We start from the raw sequence: 18,578 nt of genomic DNA, 5'->3' as shown, positions 1-18,578 counted from the left end.
TGGACTGAAACATGTGGACCTCCGATACATCTATCATGAGTCAGGAATTCGATTTCTTCCCCACCTCACTTTCTCCTAGACCTATGATTTACCTGAGACATGGAACAGTTTAGTGGTTATGAACTGAGGGATATTAGCATGGAATTATTTAGAGCGCAGTCCATTAGGTGATCGGTATGATTTATCTCTTTATCAACAATTTGAATGGCTTTCTTCTGTGCATAAATAGGGGCGGGAGTGAAATATCTGTGAAAAATTGGCCAAGGTCAATACAGAACACCCATTTTGGACTGATGGGTTGGGGTTAAACAGAAAGGCAAGACAAACAAACTTCTTGGCAGTTCTCAAATATAAACAAAAAGCACGCTTCTGCCAAGCTGTGAAAGTCTGCTTTTTCTCTTGCAAGGAGGACTGGTTCTTCCACAGTTTCTGAAACCATATTGTCGCCACTCGGATGTCAGAGAGACAAGCGGGAATAGTTGCCCGCCGAGATCAATCAATATCTGGTGCTTTCTGTGCCCCTTCTGAGAGCAGAGCCCCCAACTAAGTGCTAGGGAGAGAACGGAAGCACGTTCCCTGCCCTCAAGGAACTCGCAACCTAACGGGTCCTCAAACCTCAATGAAGGGCACCTATCGTATGTTGTTAAGCACATCTGACACACTGACCGGGGTCAAGGAGCAGAGGTGACTGCAAGCACACTGGTGGAGGTGTTTCAATTAGCAGAAGTAGTATTTACTAGGCACTTACTCTGTGGAGAGCACTGTACTAAGCACCGAGAGAAAATACACAGGTAGGAGTTTGACCAAATTCTGGTAAAATTCACTGGATGCTTGGATGTGGGCTTAGGTTCTTCAGGGGTTGGGGTTGGCCTGCCTACCCCCAAGGACCTAGGTGTGAGGGGCTGGAAGAGGCCAGCATGAGTCAAATCTGGATGGGTTCAGTGTGCTCAGACAGCTCCCTGGCTCTCTGATTTCCTGGTGCTCCTTACTCTCCTCCGTCAGGGAAGGGAAGCCTAATAGTAGGAGGCAGGAAGCTACTGCTCTTTGGCAACCCAGCAGCACAGTCCCAGCATGGTTAGTCAGCACAGTTAATAATAACCATAATAATAATAATAATTGTGGCATTTAAGCACTTTCTTTGTGCCAGGCACTGTTCTAAACGCTGGGGTGAATACAAGCAAATCGGGTCGCACACAGTCCCTGGCTTACATGTAGCTCACAGTCACAGAGACCGAGGGCAAAAGCCCAGAGATGTCTAGAACAAGAAACCGGCTCGGCCCCTGGAGAGTCCCCATCCCGGTTGGAAGTTCTCACGGACCCTAGGATCCTGGTGTGGTAACCTGGGCATCTGATCTCAGTAGGGATCGGAAACATCCACCGATGGTTACAGAGCTGGCAGAAGCGGGGAGCAGCGAGTGCAGCTGCCTTGGGTCCTGTCTGCAGGGGCCTCCAATTATCAGGGAAAAATCAGATGGAAGGACCCGAGGTGAGAAGCAGCATGATGTAGCAGATAGACCATGGGCCTGAGAGTCAGAAGGTCGTGGGTTCTACTCCAGGCTCTGCCACTTGTCTGCTATGTGACCTAGGGCAAGTCGCTTTACTTCTCTGGGCCTCAGTTACCCCATATGTAAAATAGGGATTAAGATTGTTTTCCCCCGTGGGACAGGGACTGTGTCCAACCTGATTAGCTTGGATCTACCCCAGCGTTTAGAGCGGTGCTTGACACATAGTAAGCGCTTAACAAATATCACAATTATTATTATTTGGCCTGAAGGTTAAGCGGACGGAAGGACTAGACCAGCAAGACATTTTGTTCCGGAAACCTTTCCTCCTTCCCTTCCCTTTCTTCCCCCCATCCCTTTGCTGGAAGGGTTCCCACGCCCACAGAATCCCTGACAGCGGCCCTGGGAGCCCAGAGCTGATCAGCAGACTCCCCGTTTTCTGCCCCGCGTCCTCATTGGACTAGAATTGGGCCCCTGAGCTGCAGCTGGTGGGGGGATGACCTCCTCCAGGACCCCTAAGGGGGGACCACCTGTAGTGCCCTTCCAAAAGGAGCCCAGATCAGCTTCTGGCTTGACCCAGTCTCCCGTCCAGTCCAGTGGGGGTCACCCGGAGGCCGGCTCTGGCTCTCGGCCGCAAAGGGCGGGCGGATCCGGAGGGGCAGGACACGGGACGGGGATTGAACAGGCCGAAGAGAGCCAGACCCTGCTTCCCGACCCCGGTGACGGAGCAGAGGGGAACATGGTCAGAGCCCAGGGCGGGGGTGGGGAGGGGTGAAGCTTGGGAGAGACAGCTCCAGGGAGCCCCACCTCTGGCCAACCCCAGAGGGGATGGGGAGAGGGACCAGCCCGGGGACAAAGCCCAACCCCTGGTCTCAGCGACCTCGCTGACTTGTCTTACTTCAGCTGCAAAGTGTTTGCCGGCAATGGTGTGTTCGGAGCCACGCGGGTCGTTCGGGTTCCCCCAGTGCATGTGCAGCTCGGCCGCGCTGAACCGGGCCGGGAGCCCGCGGATGTACAGGTGGGTGGGAAGGCTCAGTTTGACTTCAGGGAGAGAAGAAAAGGGGAAAGAGCATTTCAGCAGCGACATAAAAGGCCAAGATCTGAGCGTTCACAGTGTCTCAAGATAGGGGATTGGAGCAGAGCCTCACATAGGAAATGAAGAGCCATGTAGAGTGGGAGCCTCAGGAGGGACGGGGCCTGTGTCTGTCCTGATTACCTTGTATCTAGCCCAGCACTTAGTACAGTGCTTAGCACACAGTAAGCAGTTAAATGCCATAGTTGTTACTGCTAGGATAGAAGCAAGGGTGGTGGGCAAGGGATCAAAGTTCAGGAGCATCTCATTTGGGCCCTGAATCGGAATTCATGTGGATTTGGACTTTTCGATCAATCAATCGATCGATGGTATTTATGAAGTGTTGACTGTGTGCAGAGCACTGTAATGACAGTATTTGTTGAGCGTTTAGTACCTGCCAAGCACCTTTCTAAATGCTGAGATAGATAGAAGCTAAACAGGTCAGACACGGTCCCTGTCCCACATGGGGCTCAGAGTCTTAATCCCCATTTTACGGGTGAGGTAAATGAGGTCCAGAGAAGTTAAGTGACTTGCCCAAGGTCACACAGCAGACATGTGGCAGAGGTGGGATTAGAATCCAGGTCCTTCTGATTCCCTGGCCCGTGCTCTATCCACTAGGCCATGCTGACCAAGCTCTTGGGAGAGTTCGGTGCAACAGAGTTGGTAGGCGTGTTCCCTGCATATGTTTCCTCCCGGAATTAATCTAGATGCCTTTAGGCTACAGTTGACAGAGTTTATACAGATGGCAAGAGAGAGTAGGAACATTTCTGAAGAAGCAGCATGGCCTAGTGGCAAGAGCACAGGACTGCTGGAAGTCAGAAGACCTGGGTTCTAATTCTAGGTCTTCCACTTGCCTGCTGTGAGACCTAGGCAGTCACTTGACTTCTCTGTGCCTCACTTTCCTCATCTGAAAAATGGGAGTTAAATTACTGTTATTATTATCATCATCATTAATAATAGTGATATCTGTTTAGCAGTTACTATGTGCCAAGCTCTGAATTAAAACAAAATAGAAGCAGCATGGCCTAGTAGGAAAAAACACGTGCCTGGGAGTCAGAGGACCCGGGTTCTAATCCCACCTCTGCCACTAGCTTGTGTGTGATCTTGGGCAAATCTCTTCACTTCTCTGTGCCTCAGTTTCCTCAACTGTAAAATGGGGATTCAATACTTAGACTGCCCCATATGGGACAGAGGCTGTGTCTTACCTGTTTCTCATGTATCTGCCCCAGGGTTTATACGAATGCTTGACACATAGTAAGCACTTAACAAGTACTATTAAAAATAAGCAGATTGGACACAGTCCCTGTCCTACCTGGGGCTTACAGTCTAGGAGGGAGAACAGGATTTTATCCCCATTTTAAGGAGGAGGTCACTGAAGCGCAGAGAAGTAAAGTGACAAGCTCAAGTGCACACAGCGGGCCAGTGGCAGTGTGGGGATTAGAACCCAGTTCCTTTGACTACAAGGCACGTGCTCTTTTCCACTAGGCCTCCCTGCTTTTCCCCCTACACCACGCTACTTTTTCTTTCTCCCCCTTGGATTGTGATTCCCTCAGAGGACAAGGATTATGTCTAAGCTGACTGTCTTGTATCTACCCCAACACTTAGCACAATATAAACACTTATCAAATACCACTATTACTAGGAATCTCCAGCGGTTCCGAACACATTTAAAGAGAACATCAGGAGATAGACCAGTACTGACATTAGAAAGCTAACCCTAAATCCATTACTCACCCAAGGACACACGGATCCGGGTACAGAGAGGCGGACACTTCACTGTGAAAAATACTTCTCTCTACTTTTGTAAGGTATTTGTTAAGCGCTTACTATGTGCCAGGCACTGTACTAAATGCTGGGGCAGATACAAACTAGTCAAGTTGAACACAGTCTGGTAGCAAATGCGGTTCACAGTCTTAATCCCCATTTTACAGATGAGGTAACTGAGGTACAGAGAGGGACGTGACTTGCAGCATGACTTAGTGGAAAGAGCACGGGCTTGGGAGTCAGAGGATGTGGGTTCTAATCCCGTCTCTGCCACTTGCTCCTATGTGGGCAGGACACTTAACTTCTCTGTGCCTCAGTTACCTCATCTGTAAAATGGGGATTAAGACTGTGAGCCCCACGTGGGACAACCTCATTACCTTGTATCTACCCCAATGTTTAGAACAGTGCTTGGCACATAGTAAGTGCTTAACAAATACCAGAATATTAAACCAAGGTCAAGCAGCAGACAAGTGGAAGAGACAGGACTAGAAGCCAGGTCCTTCTGACTCCCAGGCCTGTGCTCTATCTACTAGAGCATCTGGCTTCTCTATATCATTCATTCATTCATTCAATAGTATTTATTGAGCGCTTACTACGTGCAGAGCACTGTACTAAGCGCTTGGAATGTACAAATCAGTAACAGATAGAGACAGTCCCTGCCCTCTGACGGGCTTACAGACTAAGCGGGGAAGACAGACAGACAAGAATAATAGCAATAAATAGAATCAATAAATAGAATCAAGAATCAAATCTCTGTGCATTTTTAAGAGGTGCCCTCTTCTGCCAATCCCTCCTGCACCATGGTTACTGCTAGCAGCACCCTGGCGTGGTGGGGCAAGGAGAGGGAAGAGAGAAAGCGCCATTGTTGACCTCAGTTCAGACAAAGGAATAGGGATTGTCTCTATTTGTTGCTGAACTGTACTTTCCAAGCGCTTAGTACAGTGTTCTGCACACTGTAAGCGCTCAATAAATACGACTGAATGAATGAATGACTACATTCCTCCTGGGCCCACTGGACTGCTCCAAACGTCCCACATTTGTCACTTCCAGATAGACACAGCACCTCTCAGGGTCGCACCTGGAGAGTTTCCAGTACTCTACCAGTCTCGGCTACGGCAGGCAGAGTCGAGCGGAGGCCCGTCCATTCCATTCCTAGCTTGGGCAGTGGCTAGCGAGTGGCAGGCCATCGGCTACGAGTCAAAACTCACCCGTGCTGGGCAGCAGCAGCATGAGTGAGAGTCAAGGGTGGAGACTTGAGTTTATGGCGCGGAAGAAGGCAACGGTAAACCACTTCCGGATTTTTACCAAGAAAATTCTACGGATCCACTACCAGAACGATTGCAGATGGAGAGCGGGGCGTTCTGGGAGAGATGTGTCCGTGGTGTCGCTATGGGTCGGAAACGACTTGACGGCATAAGAAAAGACAAGAGAGACACAGGCCCATAGAGCCAAGGTAACGGTGCTCAGGTCTTATCTTCATTTCTCCAGAAACAAAAACATGATCCCATTCCCTCTTGTTCTGATTCACTGGCCCTCTGGTCCATCAGTACATTCCTTCGTAACCTCTTGGGTTTCCATCATCATTATCATCAGCATCAGTGGTATTTATTGAGCGCTTACTGTGTGCAGAGCACTGTACTAAGCGCTTGGGAGAGTAAAGATACTACAGACTTGGTATCATCTTGTAATTAACAGAATCCACTTACCCGAATGTCCGTTGTTAGTCAAGTTGAAAATTCCGGGGTGGGATGCATTGTAACCTCCCAGTTCTAAGGTTGCGAGGCTGGAATCGTACTTGAGGATATCACTGTGAAAGTCGATCGGAGACTGTAACTGTCCCCCACAGAAGGGGTAGGACCTTGACCAAGCTTTTTCTCCATCGGGACCTGGGAAGATTAAAGCAAAGGCATTTCGTAGGTAGATTCCTCTTAGTCCTAATTTCAGTTTAATAACCTTACTAGTTTCTTTTTCCATCCCCTTGATCCCCAGAACTCAGTTCTCAAAGTTATCTTATTAGTTTGGGTGATTATTAAGTGCTCGCTATGCGCTAAGCCCTGTAGTTGGTACGTGATCTTAATTATAATAATTCTGGTATTTGTTAGGCACCTATTACATGCCAAGCACTGTTCTAAGTGCTAGGGTAGGTATAAGGTAATCAGATTGTCCCACATGGGGCTCACAGTCTTAATCTCCATTTTGACAGATAATGGAATTGAGGCACAGAGAAGTGAAGTGACTTGACCAAGGTCATACAGTAGAAAGTGGTGGAGCCGGGACTGGAACCCCGTCCTCTGACTCCCAAGCCAGGCTCTTGCCCCTAGGCCATGCTGCACAAATCAGATTAGGCTCTGACCCACGCAATCTAAGAGGAAGGAAAAGAAAGTATCATCCCTATTTTACAGAAGAAGAAACTGAGGCACAGAGACGTTTTGTGATGTTGCCAAGATCACACAGACCACCCAGTTCTCCTGACTCCCAATCTCAAGGTCTTTCCACTAGGCCATGCTTCCTTTGTAAGACACCATATAGATGTTGTCCAGGGTGACCCTCCTGACCTCTTGATTTTAAAAAGTCTGAGCTGCTCGCTTTTTACCTCATTTTGCATTTTGACTGTTTAATATCCAAAAGCCCAGAAATGATCCCTGCAGCTTTCCAGGAAACAACGCTTCAATATAGTGAGGTCAGATTGGCCCAGCCCAGATCTAAGAAAATGCTAGCTAAGTGACGGCTGGGTGCGGTCTGTCAATCATTCAGTCAGTCAGCGGTGTTTTTATTGAGTGGTTACTGTGTGCAGAGCGTGTACTAAGTGCTTGGGAGAATACAATACGAGAGAGTTAGTAAAGATGGTCCCAGCCCACAAGGAGCTTACAATCGAGAGGGCGAGACAGACACTGAAATAAATATAGTTAGATCCATCACAGGGAAGCAGCGTGGCTCAGTGGAAAGAGCACAGGCTTGGGAGTCAGAGGTCATGGGTTCAAATCCCGGCTTTGCCACTTGGCAGCTGTGTGACTGTGGGCAAGTCACTTAACTTCTCTGTGCCTCAGTTACCTCATCTGAAAAATGGGGATGAAGACTGTGAGCCCCACGTGGGACAACCCGATTCCCCTGTGTCTACCCCAGGGCTTAGAACAGTGCTCGGCACATAGTAAGCACTTAACAAATACCAACATTATTATTATTATTATTCAGCCTCAACTCACCTCAGGTTTTTGAAGTCTAACTTTTAGACTTGATGCTTCCTGACCACAAAAGTACTTGACTCCCACTGCCTAGGCTTAGCACTTAGGTATATCAATCAATCAGTCAATCAGTCGATGATACTCACTGAGCACTTACTATGTGCAGAGCACTGTACTAAGCACTTGGGAAAGTACAATGCCACAGAATTAGCAGACACATTCCTTTCCCTTACTACTTAATTGCATATCCCATTATTCAGCTAATTTATCAGCACATATCTCCTCCTGCTCTCAATATTTATGAATAATTTTGATCTGCCCCTTTCCCCCCTTATAAATTGTAAACTCCCCGAGGTCAGGGCCTTGAGGGACTCTCCTAAGCCTTCAATACAATGTTGTGCGCTTGTTAAACATTCAATCGATCAATCAGTCATATTTATTGAGCACTTAGTTTGTGCAGAACACCTTACGAAACATTTAAGGAGAGTACAGTACGACAGAGTTGGTAGATATGATCCCTGCCCGCAAGGAGTTTACGCAAGGAATGTTGTGAGGGCGGGATAGACATTAAACTACAGTACAAATAGGGGAAATAGAATATTGCCATGGCATGGAATGTGACGTAGTGGATGGAGCAAGGGCCTGAAAGTCAGAAGGTCATGGGTTTTAATCCCAGCTCTGCCACTTGTCTGTTATGTGACCTTGGGCAAGTCACTTCACTTCTCTGAGCCTCAGTTATCTCGTCTGTAAAGTGGAAACTGAGACTCTGAGCCCCATGTGGGAGAGGGACTGTGTCCAACATGGTTAGTAAGTATCTACTCCAGTGCTTACAGCAGTGCTTGACACATAGTAAGTGCTTAACAAGTACATTATTATTATTAGAGTATAAGGAGATACTCATAAATGCTGGGAGGCTGGAGATGGAGTGAGTATCAAAGTGCTTAGAGAATGCTGACCCAAGTGCGGAGGCGACACAGCAGGGAAGGCAAATAGGGTGGGAAAATGAGAACTTAATCTCATTATTAAGATGTGATTGATAGATAAATGTTGTTCAACCCAAGGAGGCGGCTTGACAAACGGGATTCTGGTTTAATTCTTGGATTTGAACTAGGAAGTGCCCCAACAATTAAAAAAAAACACAAAACTTCGGATTAGTGTATGAATGACTGAAGAGTAGTAATTAGGGTTGGAGATCTTGGATAAAAGTCTCCAGGGCCCAGGCTCCAGCACTGACCATTAACAGAAACTACCTCTCACCAAAAAAACAAAACAAAACCCAGTCCCCAAGTTCTGATAAACTTTCTTCCTTGTTTCCCACAGGGAAAGGTCGTTAAAGAATGTAGAGCATCTGTTTAAAGGATTATTTCCCATGACAATTAAATTGCTGCTTAGCTGTGAGCTGAGGCTTTCAGAGAGGACCAAATGATTTGCTTGTCATAGCTCGTTCGACTACTATGAACCCAGGGGAAAGGGAGGCTTGTATGTTTGGGCTGGGGCCACTGGGGGCCAGGATGAGGGCTCCTGTTGGAGACTGTGGGTAGGGAATGTGTCTGTTTATTGTTATATTGTACTTTCCCAAGCACTTAGTACAGCACTTACACACAGTAAGCGCTCAATAAATACGATTGAATGAATGAATGAATTCTGGGGGCACGGAGCAGGATTTTGCTCCCAGGCACTACCCGATATCCAGAAATAGGCCTGCTTGTGTGTGCTTGGCTGGAGAGGTGCGTACGTGTGTCTGGGAGGTGGGTGGGGAGAGGTCTAGGGGAAGGGATTGGTGTTGCAAATGGATTCCTGAACTTTCATTCCCCGAGTTGACACCCCATTAGCATTCTATACACAACCTCTTCTCCCTGGGACTGTCTGCCTTGGAAGTTCAGAGATGAGCAATCTGAAGCCTCTCCACTGAGCATCATTTGTCTGTCTTAGTGGTCATACAAAAGAAAAAAACCAGGTGTCATCCACAGTGTAAAAGCAGTTGAGAGGTCGAGAGGGATTAGGATAGTCAGTGGATCAGTAAGTGAGTGGTGGTGTTTACTGAGCACTTACTCTGGGCAGAGCACTGTAGTATTATGCCCCTGGAAGAGTACGATGGAGTTAAAAGACACTCTCCTTGCCTTCAGAGACTTACAGTCTAGCCCCGAGCCAGATACTAAAATAAATTTCAGACTGGTAAGTGATACTGGGGAGGTGGTGAGGGGAGTCCCTATGAGCTTAGAACTCACAGACCCAAGCGCATAGGTGACGAGGAGTTAAGTGGGGAAATGGGAGATGAGAGAGGGAGGCTTCCTGGAGGTCATGAAACTTAGTCAGATTTTGAAGATGGGAAAGTTCCTGCCAAAGGGAGGGCATGACTTGCTCACTCCATCCTTCCTTCTGGAACTCCCACCCCCTCCCTCACATCTGGCAGACCACTAAGCTACCCATCTTTAAAGTCCTTCTATAATCACATCAGGCTTCAGGACAGAGAACCTACGGGGAAGAGTTGATTCTATCGCTCATGCCTTGTGGAATGACACAAAGCACAGTCCCTCTAGACTGTGAGTTCACTGTGGGCAGGGACTGTCACTCTTTATTGTTGTATTGTACTTTCCCAAGTGCTTAATAAATACATTTGAATGAATGAACCAATCAATCAATGCTACAAGATCTCTCTTGTCCCTTCCAGTTGTGTTCCTCCTAAGGAGATTACGGTTAGTACGAAGTTGGAGCAAAGGGAGCAGAAGAGGCAGTGAGAGGGCTCTGCGCTAGAGTCCAGGGGAAAGGCCTTTGGTCGAGGTGGGTGGGAGGGGTTCAGTGAGTACAAGGTGGTTTTAATACTTTCTCAAAGAAGAATGCATGGGGATTATGGATAGAGCACTTTCACTGGGAGGCAGAGTGGCCTAGTGGAAAGACCACAGACCTGGGAGTCAGAGGACTGTAAGCTCCTAATGGGCAGGGATGCATTCCCCGCATCTGCCAACTCCTTTGTACTTTCCCAAGCACTTAATATAGTGTCTGCCCGCTGTTGCTCAGTAAATACCACTGATGGATCGATTGACTGATTGACCCAGATTCTAATCCCAGACCCACCACTTGTCTCCTGTGCGATCCTGAGTGTCACTTAACTTCTCTGTGACTCCGTGTTCTCATCTGTGAAATGGGGAAGAAATACCTGCCCTCCCACCCCCTTGGACTGTGAGACCCATGAGCGACAGGGACTGTGTCCAACCTGATCATTCATTCATTCATTCAATAGTAATTATTGAGCGCTTACTATGTGCAGAGCACTGTACTAAGTGTTTGGAATGTACAAATCGGTAACAGATAGAGACAGTCCCTGCCCTTTGACGGGCTTACAGTCTAATCGGGGGAGACGGACAGACAAGAACAATAGCAATAAATTATGATTTACTCTAGTTCTTAGTGCAGGGCTGCTTTTCTGTCTGATTTTTTTTAAGTAGGCACTCAATAAATGAACCACTACTAACTATTACACAGGAAAGCGCCGAGCAGGGCACTTAATTAGCCGCAGAGGTGGCCAGATCTCTCTCTTCCTGTAGGGCTGGCTGCAGAGGATGCCAGAGTTCTCAGAGTCCTCAAGCCACAGACACGTTCCCGCCTCTGGGAAGGAACTTGACACACAGCACAAATCCCTGGGGCTTGTCACCGAGGTGATGGTGAGCATTGGTGACTCGGTTCCTTGGAAGCTCCTCGATTTTTCCTTCCCAAGAAGTGTTTGCTCAGCTTTGCATCTGGCAACCAGAGCAGCCAGGAGTCAGCCTCCCTCGCCCTGGCCAATGTGTCTGTTATATTGTTATACTGTACTTCGCAATACCACAAGATTCGCAATAAATGTGACTGACTATATTAATAATAATGTTGGTATTTGTTAAGCGCTTACTATGTGCAGAGCACTGTTCTAAGCGCTGGGGCAGATACAGGGTAATCGGGTTGTCCCACGTGAGGCTCACGGTTAATCCCCATTTTACAGATGAGGTAACTGAGGTACAGAGAAGTTAAGTGAAAATTGCCCATAGTCACACAGCTGACAAGTGGCAGAGCCTGAATTCAAACCCATGACCTCTGACTCCCAAGCCCTGGCTTTTTCCACAGAGATCATATATTATGATATTATGCAGATAATTAACAAGAATTTTGGTATTTAAGCGCCAAGCACTGTATTGAATGGTGTGATAGATACAAGATAATCAGATTGGATGCAGTCTCTATCCCACATGGGGCTCACAGTCTAGGTAGCAGGGAATAGTTCATCCCCATTTACAGATGAGGAAATTGAGGCACAGAGAAGTTAAGTGACTTGCCCAATGTCACACAGTGGCGGAGCTGGGATTAGAACCCAGATCCTCTGACTCACAGGCCCTTGCTCTTTCCTGTAGGCCATGCTCCTTCTCAATATTTGACCTCAATTATACAGCTATTTCAGATGAAAATGGCTTTTGCTTTCAACTGTCCAAGAGTCTAGACCTACCTTAAAAGTGTCCCCAGAAGATACCTGCTCAGTTTACCTTATCCTACTCACCTCCCTCAAGCCACCTGGCTTCACCTGGAGTTAATTTCTGGATTTTTTAAGTATTTACTATCTGCTGAGGGCTGAGCAAGGTACAGAATAAGCAGAGAAGGGTCAGGTCCTGTCCTATAATCTAAAAGGGAGAGAAGGAAAGTCACCTCTTTTTATAATTTATTAAACTGAGGTTCAGTGATTTGCTCCAGGGCACACTGGAGTGTAGAGGCAGAGTTAGGTTTGGAATTTATCTCCCGATGCACCATCCCATGTTCTTTCCACTAGACCAAGTCACCTGGAGGGCTGCTGTTCACCAGGTCACTTCCTAGTGAACCTGGGCAAGTCACTTAACTTCTCTGTGCTTCCATTTCCTCAACTGCAAAATGGGGATTAAATTCCTGTTCTTCCTCCTACTTAAACTGTGCGTGAGCCCCATGTGGGGTAGGGACTGTGTCCAACCTGATTAATTTGTATCTACCCCAGTGCTTAGAACAGTGCTCGACACATAGTAAGCACTTAGCAAGTATAATAATAATAACAGTGGTATTGGTTAAATACCTACTATACGCCAAGTGCCGACTAACCGCGGGAGTGGATAAAGGATAGTCAGGTTGGACACAGTCCCTGTCCCACGTGGGGCTTATATCTAAGTAGGAGGGAATCCGCATTTTAAAGATGAGGAAATTGAGGCACAGAGAAATTAAGTGACTTGCTCAAGACTACACAGCAGGCAAGAGACAGAGCCTGGATTCGAACTCAGGTCTGTGCTCCTTCCAGTAGGAAGGAAGCGACGCCCTGATTTTGAAGGAATTGGGGCTGAAGAAGTCATGGAAACAGGATTCCCACTTTAGAGGCCTGAGCCTTGAGGCCTACCCAGAGGCAGAGAGGTCAAGCTGGAGTTCAGGTCGAGCAGAGCAGAACAATCAGGAAATCGTAGGAGGTCAGAAAGCACCCACTCAGAAACTGTGTTAACTCAAACCTGATAACCTGAGGGCACCTGAGGAGCCGTGGGAATAGAAGTGAGGGGTAAAGTACCTTGCTCTGGTCCGTTGGATTCAAGTTCCAGCTGATGGCTTCTCCCCAGGACTTAACTGGGGTTGGAGCTTGTAGGGACTCAGCTCCAGCCCCTTTAGGCAAAAGCCTGGTGCCTTTAATAATAATTTTGGTATTTGTTAGGCCCTTACTATGTTCCAGGAACTATACTGAGCGCTGGAATGCACTGAGTGCAGAGGGATCATTGGCTGGAGCTGAGTGACTTTCCCAGCCCTGCTTTGGTCTTTCCCAGATTGGTCATTCATTCATTCATTCATTCATTCATTCATTCATTCAATAGTATTTATTGAGCGCTTACTATGTGCAGCGCACTGTACTAAGCGTTTGGAATGTACAAATCGGTAACAGATAGAGACAGTCCCTGCCCTTTGACGGGCTTACAGTCTAACAACTACTATCAAGTAGAGTTGAGAAGCGGCGTGGCTCAGTGGGAAAGCAGAAGTGTTTGAGCTCCTCAAACCATCTCCCATCCCACCCCACTCAAGTCTCCTGGCCAGGAGAGAGTCAGCTCAGCAACAGAAATTAGGAAACTGCTGGCATTTGGATGGCAGCATGACCTGGAGGAAAGGGTAAGAACGTGAGAATGGGAGCCAGGAGACCTGAGTTCTATCCCCAGCTCTCCCACTGGCCTAACTGTGTGTCCTGGGGCAAGAGAAGCAGCAGAGCTTGTTGACTGGGAGTCTGAGGGTAACTGGGTTCTAATCCTGGCTCTGCCATTTGTCTGCTGTGTGACCTTGAGCGAATCACTTAACTTCTCTGTGCCTCACTTTCCTCAACTGTAAAATGGGGATTAAATCCTACTCCCTCCTGCTTAGGCTTGGTGCCCCGTGTGAGACAGGGACTGTGTCCAACCTGATTATTTTGTATCCACCCCAGCGTTTGGTACAGTGCTTGGCATCTAGTCGCTTGTCAGCTGTGTGACTTTGGGCAAGTCACTTTACTTCTCTGTGCCTCAGTTACCTCATCTGGAAAATGGGGATTAAGACTGTGAGCCCCATGTGGGACAACCTGATACCAAGACCTGCCGGTTTCACCTCTACAATATCGCCAAGATCCGCCCTTTCCTCTCCACCCAAACGGCTACCTTACTATTACGGGCTCTCGTTATATCCCGGCTAGACTACCGTGTCAGCCTTCTCTCTGACCTCCCTTCCTCCTCTCTCGCCCCGCTCCGGTCTATTCTTCACTCCGCTGCCCGGCTCATCTTCCTGCAGAAACGATCTGGGCATGTCACTCCCCTTCTTAAACAACTCCAGTGGTTGCCTATCGACCTCCGCTCCAAACAAAAACTCCTCACTCTAGGCTTCAAGGCTCTCCATCACCTTGCCCCTTCCTACCTCTCCTCCCTTCTCTCTTTCTACCGCCCACCCCGCACGCTCCGCTCCTCCGCCGCCCACCTCCTCACCGTCCCTCGGTCTCGCCTATCCCGCCGTCGACCCCTGGGTCACGTCCTCCTGCGGTCCTGGAACGCCCTCCCTCCTCACCTCCGCCAAACTGATTCTCTTTCCCTCTTCAAAACCTTACTTAAAAATCACCTCCTCCAAGAGGCCTTCCCAGACTGAGCTCCTCTTCCCCCTCTACTCCCTCTGCCATCCCCCCTTTACCTCTCTGCAGCTAAAGCCTCATTTTCCCCTTTTCCCTCTGCTCCTCCACCTGTCCCTTCCCATCCCCACAGCACTGTACTCGTCCGCTCAACTGTATATATTTTCGTTACCCTATTTATTTTGTTAATGAATTGTACATCGCCTTGATTCTATTTAGTTGCCATTGTTTTTACGAGATGTTCTTCCCCTTGACGCTGTTTAGTGCCATTGTTCTTGTCTGTCCGTCTCCCCCGATTAGACTGTAAGCCCGTCAAATGGCAGGGACTGTCTCTATCTGTTGCCGACTTGTTCATCCCAAGCGCTTAGTACAGTGCTCTGCACATAGTAAGCGCTCAATAAATACTATTGAATGAATGAATGAACCTGATCACCTTGTATCCTCTCCAGCGCTTAGAACAGTGCTTTGCACATAGCAAGCGCTTAACAAATGCCATTATTATTATTATTATATAGTAAGCACTTAACGAGTACCATTTTAAAAAAATCACTTAACCTCTCTAGGCCTCAGTTTCCTCATCTGAGAAATGAGGATAAGATCCCTGTTCACCCTAACTCCTAAATGGTGAGTTCTGCGTAGACCTGCATAAGATCTGATCTGACTGTGTCCAGCTGGATTTGCCTGTATCCACCCCAGCGCTTAGTACAGTGCTTGGGACATAGGAAGTGCTTAACAAATAGTACAGCTATTATTACTGTATCTCCCTCAGCATTTAGCATTTAAATGACATAGTTAATATCTCCCAATTCAAATTATACACCGCTTTTAACCAATCCTCCCGCCCTTTACCTGAGAATCTTAGCCTTTAAGTCCTAGGCTGTGGTTTATGAGCTCAGTCCTTGTCCCTTTTCTGCCGAGACTAAACTCTCAGCCAACTTTTAACAGAATTGGCTACCCCAACTAGAGTATCATATTTAAGTGACTCTTTGAAATGCTAGGTTCCTTCTAGGTTGCATTACATCCTTCCATTTGTTTGATTCTTATATGATGGTCTGGGTGAAGGGATTTAAAATACATAGAAGCGACTCCTTGTTTTCTTTTCCAGATAAAATCAAAGGTCAAATTTTCCCCATTTTTGTACTTTTTCAGCTGGAGGCCCGATAGAGGTCAAAGAGGCTCATTATGTTGGGCTGGAATAGAAGAACACGGGCAAGTCTAATTGCCTCCCCTGGGTTTTGGTTTGATCTTGACCCAAGGAGGGTCATGAGCTGGACCTTTGCTTTTCATTCGGTCAGGCTGAGTCTTTTTGCAGAAAAGCAGTCAAAAACGATTTTTTTGTCGGGGGCCGGGATTTAACGATATGGGGAGCAGCAGCCTGAGCACTTGGGAACAGTTTCCTGTGAAGTCAAAAACCAAAATCATAGATCCTGAAAATCTCCCACAGAGGGTGAAGAACACCGAAGAGAGAGACTCGGATGACCACAGATGGAGACTGGAAGCTCACTTTGGGCAGGGAATGTGTCTGTTTGGTGTTAATAATAATAATGATAATGGTACTTGTTGAGCGCTTACTATGTGCCAAGCCCTGTTCTAAGCACTGAGGTAGATACAAGTTAATCAGATTGGATGCAGTTCATGTCCCACACGGGGCTCACGCTCATCCCCATTTTACAGATGTGGTAACTGAGGCACAGAAAAGTTAAGTGATTTGCCCAAGGTCACACAGCAGACATGTGGAGCCAGGATTAGAACCCAAGTCCTTCTGACTCCCGGGCCTGTGCTCTATCCACTAAGCTACTCTCCCAAGTGGTTAGTACAGTGTTCCACACACAGTACGCACTCAATAAATGCGATTGACTGATTTTTGACTGGGCTGATGAAAATTTAAGTAGAGTCCTCTAAATATCTGCAGGCTGCTCATGTTTTCCTTCGCTATTTGTGGAATGGCAAACCAGTGAACTGAATCCGGCTGGCTGACTAGACCATGCCTATGTTCAACATTCTCCTTCTGCCCCGCTCATGACTCTGGCACTGACTGAAACATAACAGGTGGTGTACCTTAGTGGAAAGAACACAAGCTGGGAAGTCAGGAGACTCTGGTTCTAGCCTCGGCTCCACCACTTGCCAGCTGCGTAACCTCGGGGAATTTGTTTAAATGCTCTGTGACTCAGTTTCCCTTTCTGTAAACCGTTTAGATTGTGAGCCCATGTGGAACAGAGACAGGGGCTGATTTGACACACAGTAAATGCTTAATAAATACCATTTAAAAACTCAAAATACCAGTTATATAAAGAGAGAAGGAGACTCCCCATACCCCCCGAAATCTGACTGAAGGCTGGGTATTTCCGATAGCCTTAGAAGAAAATGGATTCAGTGACACTTTTTCTTCCTTATCAGTTTGGTGTCTTTAATACTGGGGCTTTAATGTGTGTTTTCAAGTTCGCCGTATAAATACTTAAAATTTGCAAATGACCACTTTATAGGGCAAGTAACCTTTTAAAGCAAGAGTAATAACAACTGATGACTTAGATGTTTTTCTGTCTCAGTTCACCCAGTAAGAGGCTGAGCTGTAAAAAAAAAAATTCATTGTAAATCTCTCTATGTATACAAACTGCTTCTAGCTGACCGTCAGAGTTACTGAGCTCCTTAAGAAGCAAAAGCTATATAATTTCATGGTAGAGTATGACTCTTCTTTCTTATTTACATTGTGTTTTATTGAGCTCATGAAAAAGAGTGAAATGATCTGGATTTTATAAAGAGGAAATTAATGTTATTTGAATCTTGGGTTACTGGTGATTTGAGATGGAAAATCTCTTATCATAGTTCTACTGTGAAGTACAGCTTTTAAAATCCACTTTCCAATGCCATCATCCCCAAATATCTCACACATTATGCTGCTTTTTTCTTTTCTTTATCATCGAGTTGAATGGGTATGTGTGTGTGTGTGACTGCATGTAGCAATTTATTGAGGTCTTGGGTTTGAAGGTTTGGAATATATAGCTATAGAAATACCTTTCTGGAACTGTGTAAGCAGTAGAGTCTATAGTTTAAAAATCTGTTAGGATTAATAAATAGCTATGATATATACCAGGGGAACTGCATACTAACTCCTGATCCGTCCAAAAGAATACCAAATACACTGAACTCGATATTGTCTTTCCATAATATGAAGCTACAAACCAATAAGCATTAAAGACCAAAATGCAATCTAGAAGGAAATGATAGTAACTGGCATTAAGGGTTAATAATTAATGGGTAAGGTTTTATTGCTTGTAAACCGAAAGCAGGAACTCAATAAAAGGAGAAAACTCCTTTTACCTAGCTTTTCTGCTACTTCTCAAATAGATCACAAAAGGACTGGAGAATCACTCCCTCTTCTCTGAAATATTGTACCTGATCAAGGACTCCACTGTCTTGCTTGTTTCCTGAATGCCTGAGACCCCAGTTTTGACTGACAGTGAAAATGCAAGCTCCTCCATGGCCCCCTTCTCCTTGACAATACCCCTTCAGTTCCCCATTCAGAAGAAGCAAGTTGATGAATTACCAACTGGGCTAACCCCAAATCTGGCTAGTGTGAACTTGATGGCCAGGACAGAGGCTTGTCTGCCATAGTTGGCCTAATGATCAACTTTGCAATCTAACCGCACTACTCTTCCTTGATGTCCAAAAAGCTGATGTCACTAAACCTTCAGATTAGATTAGTGACATTTGCTTTCCCCCTGCCAATTTACCAAACTGCCATTAGTGGTCCCAATAAAGTCATTTATCACCTCGCTACCTGGGAGACAGTAGTGATGACTAACTCCCTTACCGAGACCTGATGACATCCCGTAAAACCGAACCTCCGACTTTGACCCCTTTCATGAATCACCTGTCTCCTATCCCTAAATTTCATCCTCTCCCCTGCCTGAAACTCCCTCCCCACTTCAAATCGACCAGGTCACAGCTCTCTCCAT

The 18,578-nt window shown here is 46.7% G+C and overlaps 1 protein-coding gene across 2 annotated transcripts in view; it reads right to left on the bottom strand.

The window, feature by feature from the left end:
- The window catches only part of CA12 (carbonic anhydrase 12), a 71,405-nt gene that overhangs the window by 23,784 nt on the left and 29,043 nt on the right, over nucleotides 1-18,578 (bottom strand). For both annotated transcript variants that reach the window (XM_029065719.2, XM_029065718.2), the window contains exons 3-4: nucleotides 6,045-6,224; nucleotides 2,401-2,543 (exon numbers count right to left, since the gene is read on the bottom strand). In XM_029065719.2, the coding sequence (XP_028921552.1) occupies nucleotides 2,401-2,543; nucleotides 6,045-6,224 (323 nt within the window). The remainder of the gene's footprint in view (nucleotides 1-2,400; nucleotides 2,544-6,044; nucleotides 6,225-18,578) is intronic.

This window comes from Ornithorhynchus anatinus, chromosome 5, assembly GCF_004115215.2.
Source record: "Ornithorhynchus anatinus isolate Pmale09 chromosome 5, mOrnAna1.pri.v4, whole genome shotgun sequence".
NCBI classification, from domain to species: Eukaryota; Metazoa; Chordata; class Mammalia; order Monotremata; family Ornithorhynchidae; genus Ornithorhynchus; species Ornithorhynchus anatinus.
This window is presented reverse-complemented; position numbering and strand designations above follow the sequence as displayed.